The sequence below is a fragment of the Chrysemys picta genome, chromosome 5 (genome assembly GCF_011386835.1).
Source record: "Chrysemys picta bellii isolate R12L10 chromosome 5, ASM1138683v2, whole genome shotgun sequence".
Taxonomy (NCBI): Eukaryota; Metazoa; Chordata; order Testudines; family Emydidae; genus Chrysemys; species Chrysemys picta.
Window position 1 is genome coordinate 133,912,662 of NC_088795.1, and position 24,048 is coordinate 133,936,709.

General features: G+C 40.0%; 1 protein-coding gene across 6 annotated transcripts in view; it reads right to left on the bottom strand.

The window, feature by feature from the left end:
• The window catches only part of CTNNA2 (catenin alpha 2), a 766,120-nt gene that overhangs the window by 549,640 nt on the left and 192,432 nt on the right, over positions 1–24,048 (bottom strand). For all 6 annotated transcript variants that reach the window (XM_065597259.1, XM_065597255.1, XM_065597256.1 and 3 more), the window contains 3 exons: positions 14,516–14,682; positions 5,797–5,916; positions 2,583–2,849 (listed from right to left, as the gene is read on the bottom strand). In XM_065597259.1, the coding sequence (XP_065453331.1) occupies positions 2,583–2,849; positions 5,797–5,916; positions 14,516–14,682 (554 nt within the window). The remainder of the gene's footprint in view (positions 1–2,582; positions 2,850–5,796; positions 5,917–14,515; positions 14,683–24,048) is intronic.

Consider the following 24,048-nt stretch of genomic DNA (forward strand, 5'->3'; position numbering starts at 1 on the left):
AAGATCATTAAGTGGTCCGCCAAGACCCTCAGCAATTTTCAAGTGGTCCATGGAAAAAAAATTTTTTTTGAGAATCACTGCCTTAGACCTCTTAGACACTCACAGCTCCTGACTGACTCCTGGTTTAGCTGGGCTGCTTAAAAGCCTGGCCCCCACAGCAGTTCATAGGCTGCTCAATGCATACTAGACTCACAGCAGAGCTTGCCCTTGTTCCAGTCCTTCCTCCTGCTTATTCCAGTTCCCTGCTCCTGCTTGTCTCAGCCTGCGTCCAGTGTATGCTCCTGCCCGGCTCCCCATTAGCTTCAGTGTTTTGGTTTCGAACCCTGGGTTTGCCTCTGCTGGCTTATGACTCCAGTTGACCCTTCTGTTCCGGCATTTGGCTTCTGCCCCTCTGGTACTGATAGATCAGCTTGTTTCCTGTACTCCACTCACCCTGGACCCAGCTCTAACTCGTAGGTTGAACTCTTGCCTTCACCACTAGGCATGACTGCCCATGGCCTGGTTGGTGACAGACTGGAAATAAGGTGTGATTTTTTTTTAAGGGTGAGAGTAATTAATGATTGGAACAATTTACCAAGGGTCATGGTGGATTCTTCATTACAACAATTTTTAAATACAGGTGAGCTGTTTTTCTAAACAATATGTTCTCAGAATTTATTCTGGAGGAGTTTTCTGGCCTGTGTTATACAGGAGGTCAGACTAGATGAACACAATGGTCCCTTCTGGTCTTAGTATCTATATTTAGAATTCAATACAATCTTGATATATTGCAGAATTGGTATGACACCAACAGGATGAAACTCAGTAAAGACAAATGCAAAATACTGCATTCATGAAGAAAAAATGACAAGTACAAAACGGGGAATAACTAGCTAGGCAGTGCTGAAAAGGATCTGGGGGTTACGCTGGACCATGAACTGAATATGAACCCCCTGCTCTAAAGTGCTAGTAACCCCTTCCAGTTTGGTGTCATTCACAAATTTGATAACCATACTTTTCACTCCATTATATGACATTAATTAAAATACTAAATAGCATTGGACCCAGGAACACATCCCTGTGGGACCCCACTAGATATGTACTCCCAGTTTGACTGCAAACTATTGAAAACTACTCTCTGAGGATAGTTTTTCAACTAGTTGTGCATCACCTTATAGTAATTTCATCTAGACCACATTTCCTTTGTTTGTTTATGAGAACATCATGTGGGACTTGTTTTTGTTTTAATGGAGATATCCTATCTCCTAGAACTGGAAGGGATCTTGAAAGGTCATCGAGTCCAGCCCCCTGCCTTCACTAGCAGGACCAAGTACAGATTTTGCCCCAGATCCCTAAATGGCCCCCTCAAGGATTGGACTCACAATCCTGGGTTTAGCAGGCCAATGCTTGAACCACTGAGCTATCCCTCCCACCTTTGACTGCATCAAAAGCCTTAATAAAATCGATATATACCACATGTATTGCTTCTCTCCTATCCACTAGGCCAGGAAACCTGTCAAAGAAGGAAATTAGGTTGGTTTGGTATGATTTGTTCTTGATAAATCCACATTGGCTATTATTTATTGCCCTATTACCCTCTAGGTCCTTCAAATTAATTGTTTAATAAATTTGTTCCAGTATATTTGCAGATATCAAAGTTAGGCCAACTGGTCTATAATTCCCCAGGTCCTCTTTGTTCCTCTTTTTAAAGATAAGTACTATGTTTTCCCTTCTCCAGTCCTCTCGGATATCACCCATCCTCCATGAGTTCATGAAGATAATCACTAATGGTTCCAAGACTGCTTCAGCTAGTTCCTTAAAGACCACAGGGTGAATTCTGTCAGGCCCTGCCAATGAAATTATGCATCTAGAGCTCTTCCAAAAATGCCTTCTCAATGGCATTCCACAAAAATGGGATGGGGGAAACTTAGAACTAAGAAGTCATTGACAAGGTTTTAACCATGGGCCTTGCCACCACCTGAATCTTGAAGGCAGTTGCACCCTGTCTGCACAAAAGCTAGCAGCAGCGGTCTTCGCTGAAAGTATCCCTGTAGGTTTTTACTGGACGTGAGGGGCAAGAATCTAATGAACAACCAGTTGGGCATAGCTCCTTCAACATTTCAGAGAAGAAAATGTATTTCTATCTTCCTGCACTGATTTTACCTGTGACAACAACCAAATCATCCTAAATCACAGCTTATCTTTTTCAGCAAAGTAGATAAAGATACTCTTTAAAACGCTTTAAAACTTTAAAACTCAACTCTTTAACAGAACTAAGGCAGCCAGATTAATTAGATTACCAACCAACTTGAACAGTTTAGCTGGATCAAATTTTGCTGATGCTAAGGCAGAAGAAGAGAGACTTCTTTGCCTCTATCAGTCACAGCAGAAGAACGCAAACAATGGCTTGGAAGTTCTAGCGTTCACTGAAAGCAAGAGCTATTTCTCATTAAAATGTAATGACCACTTGCCTCTTGCTTGCTGCAGCCTACCAAAATAAAATTGTGTACAAAGCAAGCATATACTCTTCAAATTCTGTTTGACAAAAGGTACGTGGCATTTCCTGAAAGGTGTGTCATGTAGCGCACACATTTAATACTTACATCAAATTCATTTAGTGCCGCAGCAAGTTCTCCAATACCAGTGTGCCCCTTGTTCTCATCGGTTGGTGAGGTGGCCTGTGCAGCATTGGAGATACCAGCTATTGCTTCTTGTACTTGTTTGAAGACATAATCTCTGTTGGCCCTAGTGGCTGCTACATCAGGGTGACGGAGAAACGCTTGAGATGCTGTGTAGAGCATAGTAGCATTCTTCTTCAGAGCACCTCGAGCAGCAGCCATTTCATCCCTACAGTGAGGATCTTTCAGTTCCTGTACAAAAACATACGTACACTGTACAGTTATATAATGAAGCTTTAGCATTAGAGTTAGGGTGACTAGACAGCAAAAATCAGGACGGGGGTGGGGGAATAATAGGAGCTTATATAAGAATAAGTCCCAAAAATCAGGACTGTCCCTATAAAATCAGGATATCCACTCATCCTAATTAGAATATGCTACACCCACAGTTACAATGTTTATTCATATATACTCGTAAGTAGGGCCCTGTGGTCCTGATTCTGCAGCAATGGAATCCATCATAGAATTTACCAGTTATGTCACAACAAAATGTTCTTCCTGCCCTAGAAAACCTGTTTTTTGTTTTGATTTCTTTTGTTTTGTTTTTCTTCTGTTATAACAGGTCGGCCACATGGAAACATGGAGGAAAATAAGAGGAAAAAGCTAACGATCTGAAAATGAAGGAAAACTTCTGGGCAAAACATCTAAAAGAACAGCAGCAAGACACACAAAAAAGATAGCACGGAATGCTAGTGGACCTCAGGGGAAGAAGAAAAAGAAAGAGAGGGTGGCAACTACATGGAAATATGAATATTCTTAAACACCAGGGAAATTATTAAAAATATTTAAAAAAAATAACTGACGTCGAGAAAATATACAAAGTATGTATGAACTAGAAACATGCGTGATGTCAAAAGAAGAAGGAAAGAATCATATCCAGGGTGGAGAAAGAAACACACACAAGGCAATATTCCTGAAAGGTGGCCTTCTCTGCAGTGTGTGTGGAAGTATATTGTTTCTAAATTGTGTTGCACATTAAAAATTCTCTGTAAATTGTTTATTGAAATAATACACTGTAGAGATATTTTGCGGCAGCACTATAATCTGTTCTTTTTTCTCTATTAGAAGGTGTGGAGACTGATTGGAAGCAGCATTGGCTGGGAGGAGGCCTAGCTATGAACAGCCTAGAGAATGCACGTGTCTTCTCCTTCCTTTATTTACCATCTCTAGAGGAAAATCTACTGTAAAGATCTGTAACAGGGCAAGCCTGCTCTCATTGATTGGGCTGCTTAGGTGAAAGCTATATGCTGAGTGGAGGGGAATGCATAACAGTGAGACCCTATGACGTCTGCCCCTATAAGGACCCAAGGTTGCAGTAATCATCAGCTTTGTGTAGGCTCTAAAAGGGAAAAGTCTGACCTTCTGCACAGACATATGTGATTTTGGATGCTGAATCATTTTTGTCACATTCATGTCTTCTATTTTTTATTTCTTTGTTAATACAAAAAATCAGATTATCTTTTTAATCATCTGAAAACTAACGATGTTGTTTGTGAGCATTCATAATAAATTCCTGTTCCTTCTGAAATGGAAAGACTCCTGTTACATTAGACTACCAGAGAGCTCTATCCATATGAACAACTTTTTTTTGTTTAAAAAAAAAAAAAAGGCAAAATTTTTCAAATAAATGGTTTCTAATGTTAGGCACCTAAATATGTGGGATAATTTTCAGGAGACTAAGATCCTACCAACTCCCTTTGATTTCCATTAGTAGTGTTGGGTGTTTTGAAAATTAGAGCACTTATGTGATAAATGAAGGGAGGGGGGATAGCTCCCTTTTATGGGCACCCAGCCAGCCAGTAGCTATAAAATCCCTCTTAGTAACTGTTCTCTAATCGCCCTGTAAAGGGTTAAAAAGTCTCACTGCTATGCATAGGTAAAAGGAAGTGAATGGGCATATGGCCAAAAGAGCCAATGGGAAGACTAGAACTTTTTAAAATTGAAAAATGATTCCCCCTTTGTCTGTCTGTGGTTGTTCTCCCAGAGAGAGGGGACAGGGCAGAGCTATGTTGTAAGAAGCTTGGGCCAGGTATGAAAAATCATCAGTATCATACCTAGAAACTGCTCATTTAAAACCCCAGATATGTAAGTCGATCAGGAAATGTTTAAGAAGATGAGATTAGGTTTATTCCTTTTATTTCTTTATGGCTTGTGGATTCCTCTGTGCTAACTCCAGGTACTCTTGTTTTGCTTGTAACCTTTATGCTGGACCTCAAGAAAGCTATTCTTGGGGCTTCATCCTTGTAGTTATTTCTTCTAAAATCTAGCAATAGCCTGAGTTCCCAGATGTATTTTCTTTCTGTTTTTTTTAAATAAAATTTACCTGTTTTAAAAGCAGAATTGGATTTTTGTGTCCTAAGAGGTTTGTGCACATGTTGTTTAATTAGCTAGTGGCAACAGCTGACTTCCTTTGTTTTTCTTTCTTAGCTCTTCCCTGGGGGGTGGGGGTAAAAGGGCTTGAGGGTACCCCACAGGAAGGAATTCCCAAAGGTGCCTTCCTTGGCTCTCAAAGGGTTTCTGCACTTGGGTGGTGGTAGCATCTACCAATCCAAGGTCAGAGAAAAGCTGTAACCTTGGGAGTTTAATACAAGTCTGGAGTGGTCAGTATTAATCTTTAGAATCCTTGCGGGCCCCCACCTTCTGCACTTGAAGTGCCAGAGTGGGGAATTAGCCCTAACAACTTATTTAGGTGCCTAAATATGAATTTAGAAGCCTAATTTTAGACCATTTTTGAAAATCTGTCAGAACATTTTTGTAAAGAAAATATTATTTTTATAAATAATACTTCATGTAGACCACCACACAATGATCAGATAGTGACCTCCAGTCTCTACTGACCTGGACTGGATTGAAGTCACCACTAGATAACGTAATTTCCTTGGTCATTTACTCTCTTACTCTTTAAGCCATTCTTAATTGAAGCATTTTTTTTTAAAGGAAAATCTTGAAAAACAAACACTTCTAAAGAAAGGCAACTGTGAATTGGAAAATGAATAGGCTTAAGATATAGGTAACGATATAATAATTATTGACAGATCTGATGATGCAAAGCAGAAACAACATTTCTTTGAACACGATAAAAACCCAGGTTATTTTATATGACTGAATTTTCACACCCACTGCTTTACAATTTACCCACCTGTTGTCTTCTAGCAGCCACATAGTTAAGTTTCACCATCTCTTTCCCAAATTCTTTAAAACGATTTGCTAGGTCTTGCTCATTTGTTGCGTTCTTCACAGCTTCCAGTGCTTCTTCTACCTAAAATTTAATAGATGACATTTATTAGAGTTTTAATCCGGCTCTGTCACTTTTCCCACCTTGACCAAGTCACTAACCATTCTATGCCCCAGTTTCTCATAGGCAAATTTGACTCTCAGTTACACCAATGTACAGTAACTCTGGAGTAATTCAACTGACCTCAGTTTGGTTTAATAAAGCTAATACAAAAACTTTCTCTTAATGTTGTTCTGAATTACTTTTCCTTCTTTGCATGCCACTATAATACATACTTTATATAACAGTCATTAGTTTATTCAGATATACTTCCTAGATTAAACATGTTTAATATCTGTGTCATTTTTTTTATTGGCCAGGCTTGCCAAGGACCTACATTCAACTGTATGTAATTTCTCTGTTCTCTGTCTAGATGTCGGTCTGTCTGTAACGCAATAACTGATGAATACCATACCCAATCCATTACAAAATTTCAGCGGATATTCTAGGCATCAATGGCCTAAACTCTATTGATTTGGGGGGAAATTGGAAAACCAAAAGGAGAAAAATGGGGGACCACAAGGATCCTGTGTCATCTGATTAGCAAAGTAACAGCTACAATCAGCTCTGCAATTGTCTATAGAGCAAACAACTGGATGATGGTACCATTAATGCCAACCAAGAAAACAATACCCATATCCAAGCTCTGCCTATCCTCCCCATGGAGTTTAATAAGCTGACACCCTGAAGGACTTATCTCCCAGACTGAAAGAAAACTAATAACTACTGTGGGAGCAAGGCGAGGGAGACCTGGGGGAATAGCACCCATCTCCTGGCATGGGAGGAAAATTGGGGACTCAGGTAACGGGGAGGGGGAAGTCTGGCAAAGCAGAGATTGGAGTAGCCTGGCATGGGGGAAGTGGGAAATGGAGGCACACATGGAGTCCCAGCAGACACAAAAGGGTGGGAATGAAGGACCCTGGAATGATGCGAGGAGGACATTGCACACGCAACTACTGGTGGGGGGCAGATTGAGAGAATCAGATATGGAGGAAAGGGGCACACAGAACCCCTGGCAAGAGCAAATTGGGGGGAGTTGCAGGAGTCCCTGCAATAGAGAGGGATAGGAGGGTGGCACACAAGGAACTTGTGGGGTGGAATGGAGGGATGTAAGGAGCCCGTGACATGTGAAATAAGTCTAGTCAACAGAAGTTACTAAGTGTGTGACCCCCCAATTATAAACAGAGAGAACAATTTCTTAACTGTGTATGTGTAGTATAGGCTTTAAATGAAAACTAAGGGTATGTCTCCTGTAGCATTTTTGTCAGTAAAACTTACATCACTCACGGGTGTGAAAAAACACCCCCCTGAGAGACAAAAGTTACACCTACAGAAGTGCCGGTGTGGACAGTGCTATGTCACTGGGAGACACTCTCCCGCTGGCATAGCTACCACCACTTGTTTAGTTATGTTGGCACAGAGCAGCTACACGGGAAATCTTATAGCGGCACATCTGCATCAGTACAGCTGTGCCACTGTAAGGTCTCTAGTCTAGATGCGGCCTGAGGCTAATTACAGCATATGGGAACAAATCAAAAGCAAAGAAAATTAAACTTACTGTTGAAACTAAATGTATAGAGTACCCTGTGTTACATAGCTAACATAGCATGTTTTTAAATGTAGTAAAAACAGGAGGCCCAACATGGAAAAGTAACTGTGGCATAAGAACTAGTTTGCGGCTTCATTTTCTATTTTTTCTCCTGTTCGCAAATGTGTTGCATTTACTTTTACATAAAAAAGCAGAACTTCCTCTTCATAGTGATTCAAATTTGTTCAGCAAAAGGGGTGAAGATACGAAGCTCCTAGATGTATTACTAAGTGCCCGCCTAGTCCAGCTATCCCAAACTTACCAGCCCCAGCATAAAAGCTGCTTACCATCATGATTATAATCAAAAGATTTAAAATGCTTTATTCATCCTGGAAATAAAATTACCCGTCCTGTGAGCAAGTGGGCAGTGAAATTTTGTGAACTTTTTCTGTCATTTGAGAGATGAGTGAAATTCCCAGCAGATGGGTTTAATCAGTGAACGTAGATCTATCCTGATCTGTCTCAAGTTGAATTAATGAAATACTTAACTGGAACAATAGGTGTTGTCAATCTGGACATGCCGTTAACAGCAGACACATGAACCTTCCTTTTTCAGAGGAAAGGTTATTTAATTCCAATAGGGACTTGTTCCTAATAAAGGATTTAGCGCTCTATCTTGGTCTCTGTAAAGTCTCTGGGACCTCATCAACGTCAATAACAAGAGCAGGCATCTAATTAATTTAGGCAGGGTTTAAAATATACAGGGTCTGCTTCACTGCTAACTTGTACCTCGTGTTATTTTTACCTTGCAAAGTTAATGTAAAAGGTTGGCACCAGTCCGAGCGCATAATATTCATTCTGTCACGTTTTGCACCCACAAAGGCTGCACAACGTGCAAGGCCACGGAGAATCAGGCTCACAGAGTCCTGCAGAGAAATCCTTTGGCTGGCAATTTAAATGCACAGCTGTTTCCTGGAGGTGTTACGCCACATCTAACTGTTATAAGCTGCACTTTGCTTTTGTGGTCGAATCAATCTGAGCCTGTATCATCTCATTTCTTACCCATAAACTGAACAACGATGTTCAAATCCTAACTGCCATGACAGCTCCCAAAATTAGTATGAAAACTATATTGTATGGTCTAATTTGTTCCTGCTATTTATCTACCACCACTTGAAATACGAACCCTCAAGCTTTCGAGCCATGCAGGTATGTTTACACAGCAAAGAAAGATCCGTGGCTGGCCTATGCCAACCAACTCGGGCTTGCAGGGCTTGGCTGTGGGGCTGTTTCATTGTGGTATAGACTTCTGGGCTTGGGCTGGAGCCCAAGCCCTGGGAATCTCCCTCCCTACAATGAAAACAGCCTCAGAGCCCGAGACCCGCGAGCCTGAGTCAACTGGCACGGGCCAGCCACAGATTTTTCTTTGCTGTGTAGATATACCCACAGAGTTCTTCTTCAGGTCTGGGAAAGGAACTCCCAGAGCCACAGCAAAATGCGAAGTGGAACAGATTGTTTGGCATAAGTAGTTAGCACATATTGTAAGGGGCCATTCAAGGCAGAGTGCCCCATTATCACCTGTGCAGTCATAGGAGAAAAAGATGGGGTTACTGGGTTACAGATTGTTGTAACAAACCATAAATCCAGTGTTTCTGTTCAGTCCATGATTTTTGATGTCTAGCAGAGCAATGAATTTAAGCTCCCAGGTTTGTCTTTTGAAAGTGTTGTGGAGGTTTCCTTTGAGGATGAGGATTGATAGGTCAGATATAGAGTGATCGCTTTATGAAAAGTCTTCTGCCGCGGGGGATATGGTCTTTTTTATCTTTAATCGTTTTCCTTTTGTGAGTTAACTTCAGAGCATAGTGATTGTTTGGTTTCACCCACATAATTGTTATTGTGGCATTTATTGCACTGGGTGAGGTATAGTACATGTTGCAATAGGCATGTGTAGGATACATGCATCTTGAAAGGTGTGCTGGGGGGGTGGGATGCTTATTGTAGTAGTGGAGATATAGCTGCAAGTTTTGCATCGATTGTTTTGGCAGGGTGGGGTGCTGCTTTGAGTTGGGGTGCCCTGGTCTGTGGAAATGGTCCCTTACAATATGTACTAACCACTTACTTATGCTAAACAATCTGTTCCACTTTGCATGTTGCTGTGATGCTGGGGATTCATTTCCCAGACCTGAAGAAGAGCTCTGTGTAGCTCGAAAGCTTGTCTCTCTCACCAACAAAGTTGGTCCAATAAAAAAGATATTACCTCACCCAACTCGTCTCTCTAATACCCTGGGACTGACACGGCTGCAACTACACTGCCTACATTTTTATCATGACAGCAGGGCCGTCCGTAGCCATTTTGGTGCCCTACACAGCACCCCGTCCCCCACATGGAGGGTGCTGGCCGCAGGCCTCCACGTGGGGGTGGGGGTGAGGGGGCTGGTGCTGATGAGAGACCAGATAAATATTTAAAATTAATCCCAAGCAGTAGTAATTTTTAAATCAATGGATATTCTTCACATTTATAATCAGGCAACTTATTTAGGTGCCTAAATAAGTCTGAGCACATATTTTTGAAACTCTTTATTAAAAAAACAAAGTAGATTTAGAAAGCACATAATAGGTCATTAACCACTAGTGTGACTTTATTATAATTCATTAATATTAATTATCATACATTTCAGGTGAAATATTCAATATTTAACAATGTTTTATTTCTATTTTCAGAAGAATAATAGCTACAGTAACGTAACACAGCGCCAGTTTGCCCCCACAGGGTGGAACCCTACCTAGGAAGTGATGTTTCCTTGGATCACTCCATCAGGATGGGTGGGAGATTGCCCCCAATGTAATGAGCAGAGGGTCTGGTTCATAGAACCTGTGCCATTCTGTTTCCCACTCTGTCTCCCTGGCGTTTGCCAAGGTCTCCCCTTGCCTACTGTAATCCTGTTCTGTTAAAGGGGAGAGCAGATGCACCTCTGTTTGCCAGGGGAACATGAAAATGTAAATATAACACTCCTCCACACCCCACTTGCTGGCCCTCTCTCCACATGAAGTTCCCCAGATCCGTACAAACTCCTTTTGGGTGTGTGGATGGTGTCTGACATTTACCAAGTAAGATCTAGGCATAGGTTTGGGTTGGAGTGCGGAGTTACAATTCAGTTCAACTCAGCAATTATTACTAGACCAATATCAGAACTAGGTTACAAGCAGCTGGTAGATAAATTGTTATAATTCCAAATACTTGAGTTATTTCTGCATCACCTCATCAGACATTTCTCCTTTCCAACAAAGCCACTATTGCACCACTTTTATTGGGAACTATAAGAAACCATAAATTTGATCTCCGCTGCCTACTTTGCGTAGCTATTTAAGATCCTTTGGGATGAAAGGGCCTACATGTATTCTTTCTACAATACCTTGAGTTATGTAAGTTGTACCTTTGTTATAGCTCAATGACTGATATTTTTATTTATTTTATTTTATTGAAACATGGTTATGGCCAGAAAAGTTACTATACAAAACATCTTCCTACGCAACAAATCTTCTCATTGTCTCAAGTAGCCCAGGATTTTGCAATGCTGAAAGCACCTTGGTTTATCTGTTAATTAGCCTAATTTGTATGGCCCAAGAGACAGGTCACTATATCACTGTTCAATATATGCCAAACATCAAGGATACAAAGTAAAGTAGGGATGTAAAGCTGAGAATCCCAGCATCACAGAGAGTGAGTGAGTGTGAGTGTGTGTGTGTCAGTTATTTGTAGAGATCATAGAATATCAGGGTTGCAAGGAACCTCAGGAGGTCATCTAGTCCAACCCCCTGCTCAAAGCAGGACCAATTCCCATCTAAATCATCCCAGCCAGGGCTTTGTCAAGCCTGACCTTAAAAACCTCTAAGGAAGGAGATTCCACCACCTCCCTAGGTAACCCATTCCAGTGCTTCACCACCCTCCTAGTGAAAAAGTTTTTCCTAATATCCAACTTAAACCTCCCCCACTGCAACTTGAGACCATTACTCCTCGTTCTGTCATCTGGTACCACTGAGAACAGTCTAGATCCATCCTCTTTGGAACCCCCTTTCAGGTAGTTGAAAACAGCTATCAAATCCCCCCTCATTCTTCTTCACAAGATATTGGACCTTCAATTATCTTCACAATGATATTGGACCTTAAATTAACATCATTTCAACTTAAATTAACATCATTTTGAATACCATCTTACCTTTTCCCACCCATTTTTGAACTTAGCTCAGAGTTTATTCTACTGAAACTGCTCAGGCTAAAACCAATGTCTTTAAAGCCTGATAAAATCATGGTGCAATTTAAGTGGGTGGGTAGGAAGGGGAAGTAATGGGATGTACAAGACAATAATGAGAAGGACTTGATTTTAAACCCAAGTGTGGTATTCAATTTACTTATGAGAAAGGAATTGATTTCCCTTTCCCAGAAATGTCGGCAGGCCTAGTTCCATCTGACATGGCAAACAGTTCCAGTTTCCACATTCAGTAAGACCTACAATGGCCCAATGAAGTAAAGTGGAGAAAACAAATGATTTATAAAATCAAAAAGATAATGAAGGCCAATTACAATTAACTTTATGGTGCTACTTTTTACTCCAACTAGTATTTAAGAGTCAATATACCTCAGGGAAAGATAGTTAGATTTTACTTGTGCTCATATATTATCAGCAGAACTAAGTAAGTTCAGAGTGAAAAAATATGTAGGATTGACAATGACATGCAAGTCACAAATAATGCAGTATGACTTTCAAGGCTCCGGTTGAGTTTGTAGGGGTAGAAGTGAAATTTTAAAATGAGAAAATTGTATATGGAAGCTATTGAAAGTCTTTGAATATGGATTCCTAAACTGATATTTTCCACAAAAAGTCACATTTGAGAATATCCTCATTCTTCAAATAAACACGTGAGAGTGTTTAAATGAATATGCATATAGTGTTACAATTAAACAGTGTGTAATTAATATATATATATACATATTTTAATATTAATGCTAGCAGTAAATGATATAATCTGATAAAGTGATTAACAATCTTTCTGAAGAGCACCTACATACATTTACAAATTGATTAAAATGCACTTCTCTCCATAAAGACTGAAGTGCAACTCACTGCCTTGGCGTGATTTCAATTAAAACTGATTATAGTACATTTTACGGTACCTCTTGGATAAATCACCTCTTATAACTCTGACAATGCGAAGTGATTTTAATGAATTAATTTTCAGAGTACCTGAAGTTAAAATCATTACATGCTTTAAATCAGTCTTTGTACATTAGTTGAAAGTTAATATTAATGCTGTTCCATGTGTGAGAACTACCATCATCAATCTTTGGCCTTTTAATGCCAAAAAGTGGCCTAAAGCTACTTTGGTCTCAACAATAATATAAAATAATAATAAGGTGCAAATATTTGCATTGCCCGCTCTCTCTTGGAAAGTAAAAGTAACGGGTGTTCCTTTAAAGCTGTAAAAATAATGCAAAATGATCAAATGCAAAGTTAAACTTTCAAGTGCTTAAACACAATCTTAACAAAAAGCACAAGAGACAAAAATACATGAAAATAAGGGTGCAAGTTCTTTGAAATAATTTCTTGGATGATTTGCAAAAGCTACAAAGTATGTTGATATATGCTGGCTTCAGAATCCACAGAGACAAAAATTATATGAGAAAATTACTAAACAGCACCCATTTACAAAAGATCATTTGGAGAATGCTACTCTAAGCAGTATATCATACTACTTCCAACAAAGGAATTTATCAACACGGAAAGCCAAAAAATTCTGGATTCTGCTCAGATACAAGAACAAACGATCTCTCCTTTGAAATGGTCTGGATAAGAATTTGAACTGTAGTGTACACACAGGCAATCTCTTACTGTTAAAATTAAGAGTTAGAAAGTCTCCACTGACAAAGCATTACCTGAATTAGAATGTTGTCCATTATTAAGTTGAAAAAATGAAGGCATATTCGAGAGTCACACTGCTTACACAGCACATAATCACGGGGCAATGTGCTGACATTTTACTACGATAGCACTGCATTCATTAGAGCAGTGCTTTCTAGCATTTGTACAGAAAAGCATTTGCCATTTTTCATTGTAGACTCTGTTTTCAAAGGATTAAAATCTGTCTCTACAGTCTCTTCCAGGCTAAAGATTCTTATATATATATATATATCTGCAAGAGAACAATATCTACAATTTACAAAAAAGGGGGGAGGGGGAGTACCTTTGGGGCCATTTATCAATAAAATAAACAAGGTTTTAAACATTATGTATATATATTTTTACACCTAGGGTGGTGGGGTTTTTTTTTATTAATATTATTATTATTTCTTTTTCTTCTTCTTCTTCTCCCTCCTCCAGATTAGCAAAAACTAGCCATGTGATAAAGACCAAGAGAAAAATCAATCATTAAGCTGGGTATTGACAATTATAAAACACTGTTGTATGCCTTTACAGACAAGTAGATAGGCAGCAGCAAAAGCAGAGTACAAAACTACAGCAAATCATTTGCTAATCTACATGTCCTTTCTGCTATTTTTTTTTTTTTAATTTTCAAATACTCATTAGACACATATCCTGCTTCTAATCCCAATCAATGCTCCACCCTTGTGATACATTCCGTAGGCATAGAGAAGCACCTAATTGACACGGCACAACAAAACTGTAGTACTTAAATTCTGCCACAAGATAGCAATACTCTACAACTACTGTGCATTATTAAACCACTGGCATGAGCTTTATTGTGATTTAAATGCTGCTTTTAGTCCAGCATGGTACACAACAGCAATACAAATACAATTTATCAGAAGTACCTAGCGATGCTGATTTTAACTCTCCAATACATTAATTCATTTAGATTGAACATATAAGGGTCTAAAAAGTAGAAATGTATTATATTCTAGTTCCATTTTAGTGCTTCCACAAGAACAGTAACTACAAAGACAATAGAAAACTTGTGAAACTTGGACTTTTGTTTATCATTTATAATTTCAACACATCTTAAACAAAGAAAACAGTGTAGAAAATTAAAAAGTCATACAATTTTCAGGTGGGACAAAAGCCTCATGACATCAGCCATATCAGCCAGGATGAGTAAGCGAGTAACAGCCGACAGCAAGGCCCGAGCAGCCCGCACCATGGTGCCTCGTTTCACGGAGGAACATGGATCATCAGCAAACTCTGAAGAGGCAATTCTCATTGTTTCACCTACAATACAATAAAACAATTTTGATTACACAAAAGTTTTACATTTACACCACCCAGAAAAACAAACAATTCCCTGAACTACTTAACTGTTGCTAGCCAGGAAGGAATTTAGTTTTTGGTTTTGGTTTTGCAGTAGTGGGTTGCTGAAGAGAGGGGTTCTGTGCAAAGTGTTTTAGAATCTCAAAATGACCTGGGATGATCAGGTCAATTACAACAAGCTGCACAGGAAGTAGCTATGCATTTGGCAGACTACGCAGCAACCTTCTCTACGCAGACGACACTCCCTACGGTTTTTCTCCCATTGTATTAATCTCTTCTGTTTCTATTGCAGCCCCCTGCTGCAGAATTAGAAGAATAAGATACCAAGACAAACTGTTGAATAGCCACCTGCAGAGATATTCACCGTAAGGTTAGAGAAGCTGCTATTGGAGAGCTGTAGGAAACATAAAACTCACCTCCTTTTATGCGGATGGACAGAGTCAGAGACTCATTAGGTTGATTACAACTGAAATATGCAGAATTCCCTCCCATAAACAGATTTTCTAATCTACTCCCATTGTAGCTATCTTTCCCCTATGAAGGGCTCCTATCCTACTATTATAGAAGTAACCACCTTCTATGCAGACTCACCAATCCACTTTCTCTCTGCTCCCAACTTCCCCCCTCCCCCCATTTCTACATTACTTCCTGACCAGCTCCCACTCCAATTATCCTCCCAAGTTTCTACCCCTCATTTGCTCCTGGTGCCCTGTTCATATGGCCAGGGATCCTGATCTGATCTCCGCCCACCCCATAGCTATCAATCCTGTTTATAGAAGAACAGGAGTACTTGTGGCACCTTAGAGACTAACAAATTTATTAGAGCATAAGCTTTCGTGGACTACAGAAGTGGGCTGTAGTCCACGAAAGCTTATGCTCTAATAAATTTGTTAGTCTCTAAGGTGCCACAAGTACTCCTGTTCTTCTTTTTGCGGATACAGACTAACACGGCTGCTACTCTGAATCCTGTTTATAGATTTCTCATGCCATTACAATTACCTGTACAGATGCCCCCGGGTTACGCAAAATCCCTGTAATGAACCCACTTCTCCAGTCCTCCCTCTGCATACTCCCCATCTTAATCTACACTTGTGTCACTTAAGACACTTCTCCCAATGGACTTGAGAAAACTCTCTCTTTCTTTAAGCTACTTGTTAGAGACTTAAAACACGGAGGACAAAGTCCTCCGCTTACAGCGCATGGATTTATAGTATTATTATTTGTTAAACTTCATTCAATATGCTAAAATAATGCTTCTGATAATTTTTTTTAATTTTGTTTAGTGTCTAGATAATGTAATAACATTCCTTATTACTATTAATTATATTATTATTATTAAAGTGCTAAAAGTGTTCTAGGTGCTTAACAGACTACTGAAACCAGATCTGAAGAAGACCTCTGTGGAGCTCAAAAGCCTGTCTCTTTCACCACCAGACGTTGGTCCAACAAAATACGTTACCTCACCTGCCTTGTCTCTCTACTAAGACTCAATCTTTTAGAACAGAGGATGAGAGTTTACAGGTAAGGCTCTGTGTTTGTCACGGAGGTCATGGAAGTCATGGATTCTCTGACTTTTCGTGATCTCCGTGACTTCTGCAGCGGCCCTTGCGGCTGGCCCAGGAGCCAACTGAGCATCTTGGGCAGCCCCTGGGCTCATTGCTGTCAACTGAAAAACAATGAGAAAAATCAGAACATACCATCTTCCCAATTCCGGCAGTGAGAGCAAGAGTACATTCTGAAAGTAAATGCAATTATAAAGAAAATGTCACTGGTGAGATTACTGATCTGTGGCCCTCTCTAAGAACAAAAATAACAGTTGACAATGTTTAAGGATCTCAAAGTATTCAAAAGTAATTGAGTCCATTTATGGAACATTGTTAAGGCCCCATCTATACCTCAAACTGGAACCATATTGTAACTGCACTGGGTGAAAATAGCAACAGAGGGTCCTGTGGCACCTTTGAGACTAACAGAAGTATAGGGAGCATAAGCTTTTGAACCTCACTTCTTCAGATGCAAGTGAAAATAATCATCCTCTAACCCAGCAAAGGATGAAGTCAAGTTCCTATTCTAGTTGCCTTTTCAAATTCACTATTACCCAGCTGAATCCCAAATGTCCTGCTGTATCTACTTGTGACTTGGTTTTCCATAATCTATAACTTGCACAGCTTTTTTTTTTCTTTAACTACTGTAGTAAAAAGGGAATTAACAGTATTTAAGATCACATTTTATATTAACATGCATCCACTATTGCTAAAAGATTTTCAGTTTGTTCCAAATTTATCTCCAGTGTAGAGACTCATGGGAGAATGTTCCTAATGTGGAGTCAAACCTTACTTCCATTGTCTTTACGACCATTAAAATAGCATTCAAAGAAATCTCTGAAGACAAAACTCCCCAGCAGACAATACAAACAATGTGTAGGGGAGGCTTTCATATTCTCATTGAAGAATTCCCACTGGGACTTCCTTCCTTTACTATACCACTGTTAGGCCTAATTATTGTTAGTGTAATTTGTGTACAAAGCATCTAGGGTGTTAAGTAAGGAACGTACAGTCTAAGTGCATACATAAAGATTCCAATGGTTTATTTCTCTTACTGTCTCTATTTTGCAGCAAGACTATCCAAGACACAATTTGTTAGATTTCCAAAAAATTGCCAAAACTCATAACAGAGACTCATAAAAATTCTTTGTAAGAGTAAAAGAGAGACAATAAAACTAACTCTTAGGAGGCAAAATGACAATTAATAGCTTATACTACTGTCATAACTATAAAGGGAAGGGTAATAGCTGTCCTGTGTACAGTATTATAAAACCCCTCCTGGCCAGAGATTCCAAAATCCTTTTCCCTGTAAAGGGTTAAGAAGCTCAGGTAACCTGGCTGGCATCTGACCTAAAGGACCAATAAGGGGACAAGATACTTTCAAATCTTGGGGGGGGAAGGCTGTTGTTTGTGTTCTTTGTTGGGGAGTGTGTTCGTTCTCGGGACTGAGAGGGACCAGACATCAATCCAGGTTCTCCACATCTTTCTAAACAAGTCTCTCCTATTTCAAACTTGTAAGTAAATAGCCAGGCAAGGCGTGTTAGTTTTCCTTTGTTTTTCTCAACTTGTAAATGTTCCTTTTACTAGAGTGTTTATCTTTGTTTGCTGTACTTTGAACCTGAGACTAGAGGGGAGTCCTCTGAGCTCTTTAAGTTTGATTACCCTGTAAGGTTAATTTCCATACTGATTTTACAGAGATGATTTTTACCTTTTTCTTTAATTAAAAGCCTTCTTTTTAAGAACCTGATTGATTTTTCCTTGTTTTAAGATCCAAGGGGTTTGGATCTTGATTCACCAGGAGTTGGTGGGAGGAAGGAGGGGGGATGGTTAATTTCTCCCTGTTGTAGATCCCAGGGGGGGTTGGAACTGTATTCACCAGGAGTTGGTGGGAGGAAGGAGGGGGAATGGTTAATTTCTCCTTGTTTTAAGATCCAAGGGGTTTGGATTTGTATTCACCAGGGATTTGGTGAAGGTTTTTCAAGGTTTCCCAGGAATGGAATCCATTGAAATGGTGGCAGCCGAACCAGAGCTAAGCTGGTAGTTAAGCTTAGAAGTTTTCATGCAGGCCCCTACATTTGTACCCTAAAGTTCAAAGTGGGGATCCAGCCTTGACAACTACATATTAAGCAAAATGAACTATGTGAAAGAAAACTACTAAGCTGCAGTAAAGCAGTGGACAATATTTCTGAACCAAAGAGATTCAAGAAATGTCACCTTATGAAAAATCCTCCTGTGGGATCTCCCCTCCCTCATTTCCAAATATGACACCATCCGAAGAAAAATCACAAATATATATAACACAAAATGACCACATATCCATCTTTAAAGGAAAGCTGCTGATAGCTGGATGATTGCCCCCCTTTCTGTCCTGAGTTAGTAGGGGTTGCTGTGAGGCTACATAGCCAAACTGGCAGGCACAAGTTATACACAGACTTACAATTAAACTTCACACTATTCCTGTGCAGTAAAGTAGATACAGTAAATACTATACTTGTTTTATACATGAGGAAACAGTAAAAGAAAGAAGGTATAGCCAACTTTCTTTTAAAAAATATGACCTTTTTTAGGTGCCCCTCTTGAGACACCTTTTGTCTGGTTTGACCTTTAACTCGCTGCTTTTAATCCATCTGCAGAAACCTGAGTCTATGCAATACATTCCCTCCCAAACCCCAAATTATCCTTGCATGCAGTGGTCTTGAGAATTGGCAACTACAGCACATGGGGGTTTCCAACTACATCCTGGATGGGATTCCAGACATCTTATCTCATGTGTGCAGCAGAACAACATTGGCTCCACTGCCTTCAGGTTCCTCCAAAGCTAGTTGTGGGATGGGAAGTGGGATTTTCCCCTGTACAGGAAAGTGCAGGATTTCCAAGGGCATTTTTATGCAAGGTTTGGCTTAGTTTGAGGAAGGATTTTAAACTTGCAAAACCCATTTGTCCAACAGCAGGAAAGTAAGAGGATACTTGAATGAGTTACTACTACTTCTGAATCTTTATAATACTTTATTCCAAAGGCTGCCAGCAATGACATATCTAGGTTTAAAAAAATGTTCCAGCTATTTAATTGTGAATTGTTGTATTAATTTAGATGGAATATACTAGCCAAAGGTTAACATAAGCTAGTCACTGTGCAACATTAAACAGTGTTAATCAAGGTTCAGGGTTTGGTGTATAGAGATCTCAGCTTGCTTAATACAACTGAAAATACACTACTAAAAATCTTTTTTAAACCTTCTATTAAACATACAATAATTAAAATTATTACAACAGGACACTTAATATTCCAAAGAAGTTTAACTGGATTTATATTAGAGATTTCTGTTCCAAAGTACAAATTCAATATTATGTCTTATATTTAAATTAGCAGGACAAGGCAGTGTTGCTATGTCAGGGAGAACCAGGGTTTGAAAAGTCAGCTCCTAAGCGACCAGAGGAGCTAGTGAACAGGAGCAGCGAACAGGGGAGTTTTGTGAGGGAGTTTAGAGAGGGAGCATGATAGACAGATACAGCTAATAAACAGTCTCTAAACTTAGGCCAATAAACTCCGCCTCAAAACAAACAAACAAAAATAACCCAGTAAGAGCTAAAATAATGCAGGCAAAAGCCCAGCACCAGAGTGGGGGCTATCAAGTTTATTGCACTGAATGCTCGCTGTACAATTACCTGCTTTTTGGGCAGATGGCATACGTATGCATTCGATGCAAGCAGCTCATGGCCCTCAGAGACCACATATGGGCTCTGGAAACCAGAGTGGCTGAACTGGAAGAGATAAGGGAGACAGAGAGAAACATACAAAAGACTTTCTGGGACAAAATAGAGAGGTCCCACCCCTGCAGTCTGACAGCCTCTCTGCTGTTGAGGAGGATGAAAGTCTTAGGAAAGAAGAACATCAAGGTGGAGTGGAGGGAAATGATCACATTGTTGGGCCCCTACCTCCAGATTAAGTCATGATTTCTTTTCGCACTCTTCGAGGGAAGGGATCCCGGTTATTAGGAACAGACAGGTAATAGTGATGCTGGCTTTCAATTATTAGAAATATAGATAGTTGGGTTTCTGATGATTGGGAGAACTGCACAGTGAATTATCTACTGGGTGCAAAGGTTGTGGAGCTCTCACAACAAGCTAATGTGCAGTGCTGGGGAGGAGCCAGTTGTCGTGGTACATGTAGGTACCAATGACATAGGGAAAGGTAAACAAGAGGTTCCAGAAGACAAATTTAGGCTTCTAGGTAAGAGATTACAGTCCAGGGCCTCCATGGTAGCATTCTTTGAAAAGCTTCCAATTCCACAAGCAGGGCCAGCTAGATAGGCAGATCCGCAGAGTCGCAATGTATGGATGAGACAATGGTGAAGGGAGGAGGGCTTTAGGTTTATTAGGAACTGTTGGGAAAGGAGGAGCCTATACAGGATGGGCTCCACCTAAGTAAAACAGAACCAGATTGCTGGCATGTAAAATTAAAAAGGTGGTAGAGGAGTTTTTAAACTAAGGGCTGGGAGAAAGCCAACAGAGGAGCATATGGTTTGGACAGACACATCCCTTAGGCAAGGATTTATTAAAGCGTATACTCTATATTCGAGTAAAGAGAAGAGGATGGAAGTTAATTAAGTACAGGTAGGAACTGAAGAAAACAGTCAAACAAACAAAAAAGAGTCCTATCATAGAGCCATAAGTCATAGAATCATAGAAGATTAGGGATCAGAGGGGTAGCCGTGTTAGTCTGAATCTGTAAAAAGCAACAGAGGGTCCTGTGGCACCTTTAAGACTAACAGAAGTATTGGGAGCATAAGCTTTCGTGGGTAAGAACCTCACTTCTTGCATCTGAAGAAGTGAGGTTCTTACCCACGAAAGCTTATGCTCCCAATACGTCCGTTAGTCTTAAAGGTGCCACAGGACCCTCTGTTGCTTTTTAGAAGATTAGGGGTGGAAGAGACCTCAGGAGGTCATCTAGTCCAAACCCCTGCTGAAAGAAGGACCAACCTCAACTCAGTCATCCCAGCCAGGGCTTTGTCTAGCCAGGCCTTAAAAACCTCTAAGGATGGAGATTCCACCACCAGTTGTAGTCAGTTATATCATATGAAGACAGACAACTAAATAGTGACAAATTTTATAAGTGCTTGTTTACAAATGCAAAATTCTAAATATTAAGATGGGTGAACTATGAGTGCCTAGTATTAAACAAGGATATTGATATGATAGGCATCACAGACACTGGGTGGAAACATGATAATCAATGGCACACAGTAATACCAGGGTACAAAATACATAAGAATGACACAATAGGTCACACTGATGGGTATTGGCATTATATGTGAAAGATAGTATAGAATCAAATATAGTAAAGACCTTAAATGAATCAAACTGTAACACAGACTCTGATAGAAATTCCATGCTTGAATAATAAGAGTACAGCAGTAGGAATACACTACTGACCACTTGAGTAGGATGGTAATGATGATTGTGAAATGCTCAGGAAGATTAGAGAGGCTAAAAAGCAGAAAACAAAATAATAATGGGGGAATTCAACTATCAGCATATTCACTGAGAACATGTCACCTCAGAACAGGCTGCAGAGATAAAATTTCTAGACACCATGTATGACTGCTCCTTGGAGCAGGAAGTCCTGAAACGCACAAGGGAAGAGACAATGCTTGGTGTAGTCCTAAGTGGCACACAGGATCTTCTGTAGACAGAATTTATAACTTCTCCTTTTACATTTTGATAGTCATTGAACGTTGGACTGCATTTTTTACAAAATTTTGGTGAAAGATTAGACTTTAATTCTACTGGAGTACAAGTCTTTTACTTCTAAAAAGCATAGTTTGGGGATTCAATTTCTATATGAAGGCCTCTTTGCCTCATGTCACAGAGTAGCTGGTCTCTGTGGATAGACTGAGCCAAGAACCCTTGGACTGGAGCAGTCAGGCCTCATACAGCTAATTAAAGAGGACTGGGCTACACTTGGGCCTATAAAGGCTGCTAGTAGGCAGCTAAGGAGGAAGGACTTAGACAGGCTGAGCCCTGGTCAGCCGAAGTCACATTGGAGTGGAGCAAACTCCTGTGGTGGGTCCCTAGAGCAAGAGGGTCGGGGCTCAATAAAGCAACCCTGCAGCTGTGCCCCTAAGAGGGGAGCAGCGCTGGAAGTGGTAAGGAAGCTGCCAGGACTGGAGAGCAGAGACCCCTCGGAGGGGTGGCCCTGAAGACTAGGGGCCAGGTATTGATTTAAGACTGCCTTCTGTTTGTTTGTTAACCTTTACTATAAAAGAATGAACCGGCCTGACTGTGGCTGGGCATAGCAGCGCATGCTTGGAGGAGGTGTGTGGCAGTGGCCACCTAGTGACACTTCACAAGGGCTTTTTCTTTGGATTGTTAAAATAGATGGCCCTACTGGATACACACGTAGCAACAGTAACCACAAATGCCATTGTTCATCTAGCAGGTCATCTTCTAGCTAAAACAGACCAACCAGAACATAAAGGGGGTGTTTGCCTACTACCTGGACTGCTGTTTCACTCTGGATTGGAGACTAGATCATCAACCATTAAAACAATTGACCTCAGGATGTGATGGTTTTTCCTTCATGGGAAGTTGTTGTTTTTTTAAATCAAGAATGGATGTCTTTTTAAAAAATGCTGCCGTTCAAACAGAAGCTTCCATTCTAAATTCAAAACATTCTTTTTTGACCTGGCCTTCTCTAAGACCAACATATAAGCACATTATGCAAACAACAACAACAAAACAAATAAACACACAATATCTCTACACACACAATCTGCCTGTTCCAGGAACTTACAGAGTAGAAACTATATGTAGAAGAAGTTAGTCTCCTTGACTCATTTTCTAATTGCCACAGTCATAGGCATGGTATAAAAAATAAATAGACTAGAACAGGATGAACTCGAGTGTAGTCACCTTTAGAGTTCATCCTCTTCCATTCTATATAGTTCCAATAATTTACAACCTCACATAATGCACAGATCATTAAATATAAGGATTTAATTATCGTAGCTATAGGCTATTCCTAGGGATGCTTTAAAAGCATGCACAATTTTATGGCGTTTCAGTAACAAAACTATCAATCTGATAGTCTGCACTTTACAATAGTTCCCTTAACAAAGGACCTTTTTAGACAGATACTAAGGTAATGGTGCTTTGGAAATCCCTAAGATAAATGTAAATGAAGTAATGGTATGGCAGTCATTAAAACAATTAGATTGGCGTGGATATTACCATTAGAAAGCAGATTACTATTTGTCATTACACCTGCAGATTGGTCCTCAGCTATCTGTCAATGTATTGCACTTGGGGGAGTTCAGTGGGGTTCCACAGAAATCTACATTGAGAACACTGTGACTTTAAGGGCTGAGCTTCCCTGACGGAGAGTCTGGGCAGGCCACTGTAAAACTCTTGTTATGCACAGCCAGTGGGAACCAGACACCAAGTAAACCCAACTCTTGCAAGCATCTTAAGCACTGAGTGTTCACTGAACAACACACGTATTATTTAAAATCATGTTTAATGATCTGCAAAATGGGATTACCAGCACATTAGTTTAATTTGCAGATGACAATAATATAGGAGGTACTGAATCAGATGTGAAGAGAGAATACTACTAAGCAAGGCTTACGGAGGTTGGAAATTTGGGCAGGAAATAAAACATGAAGCAGGTCTCCCTTCAGTAATGATGTCCGCTCAATATCTCAGCAACACTCCCTTTGGAGATTAACAATAGGAGTGATCCTACCTAGGAAAGTTTCATAGATTTAAAGACTAGAAGTGATGT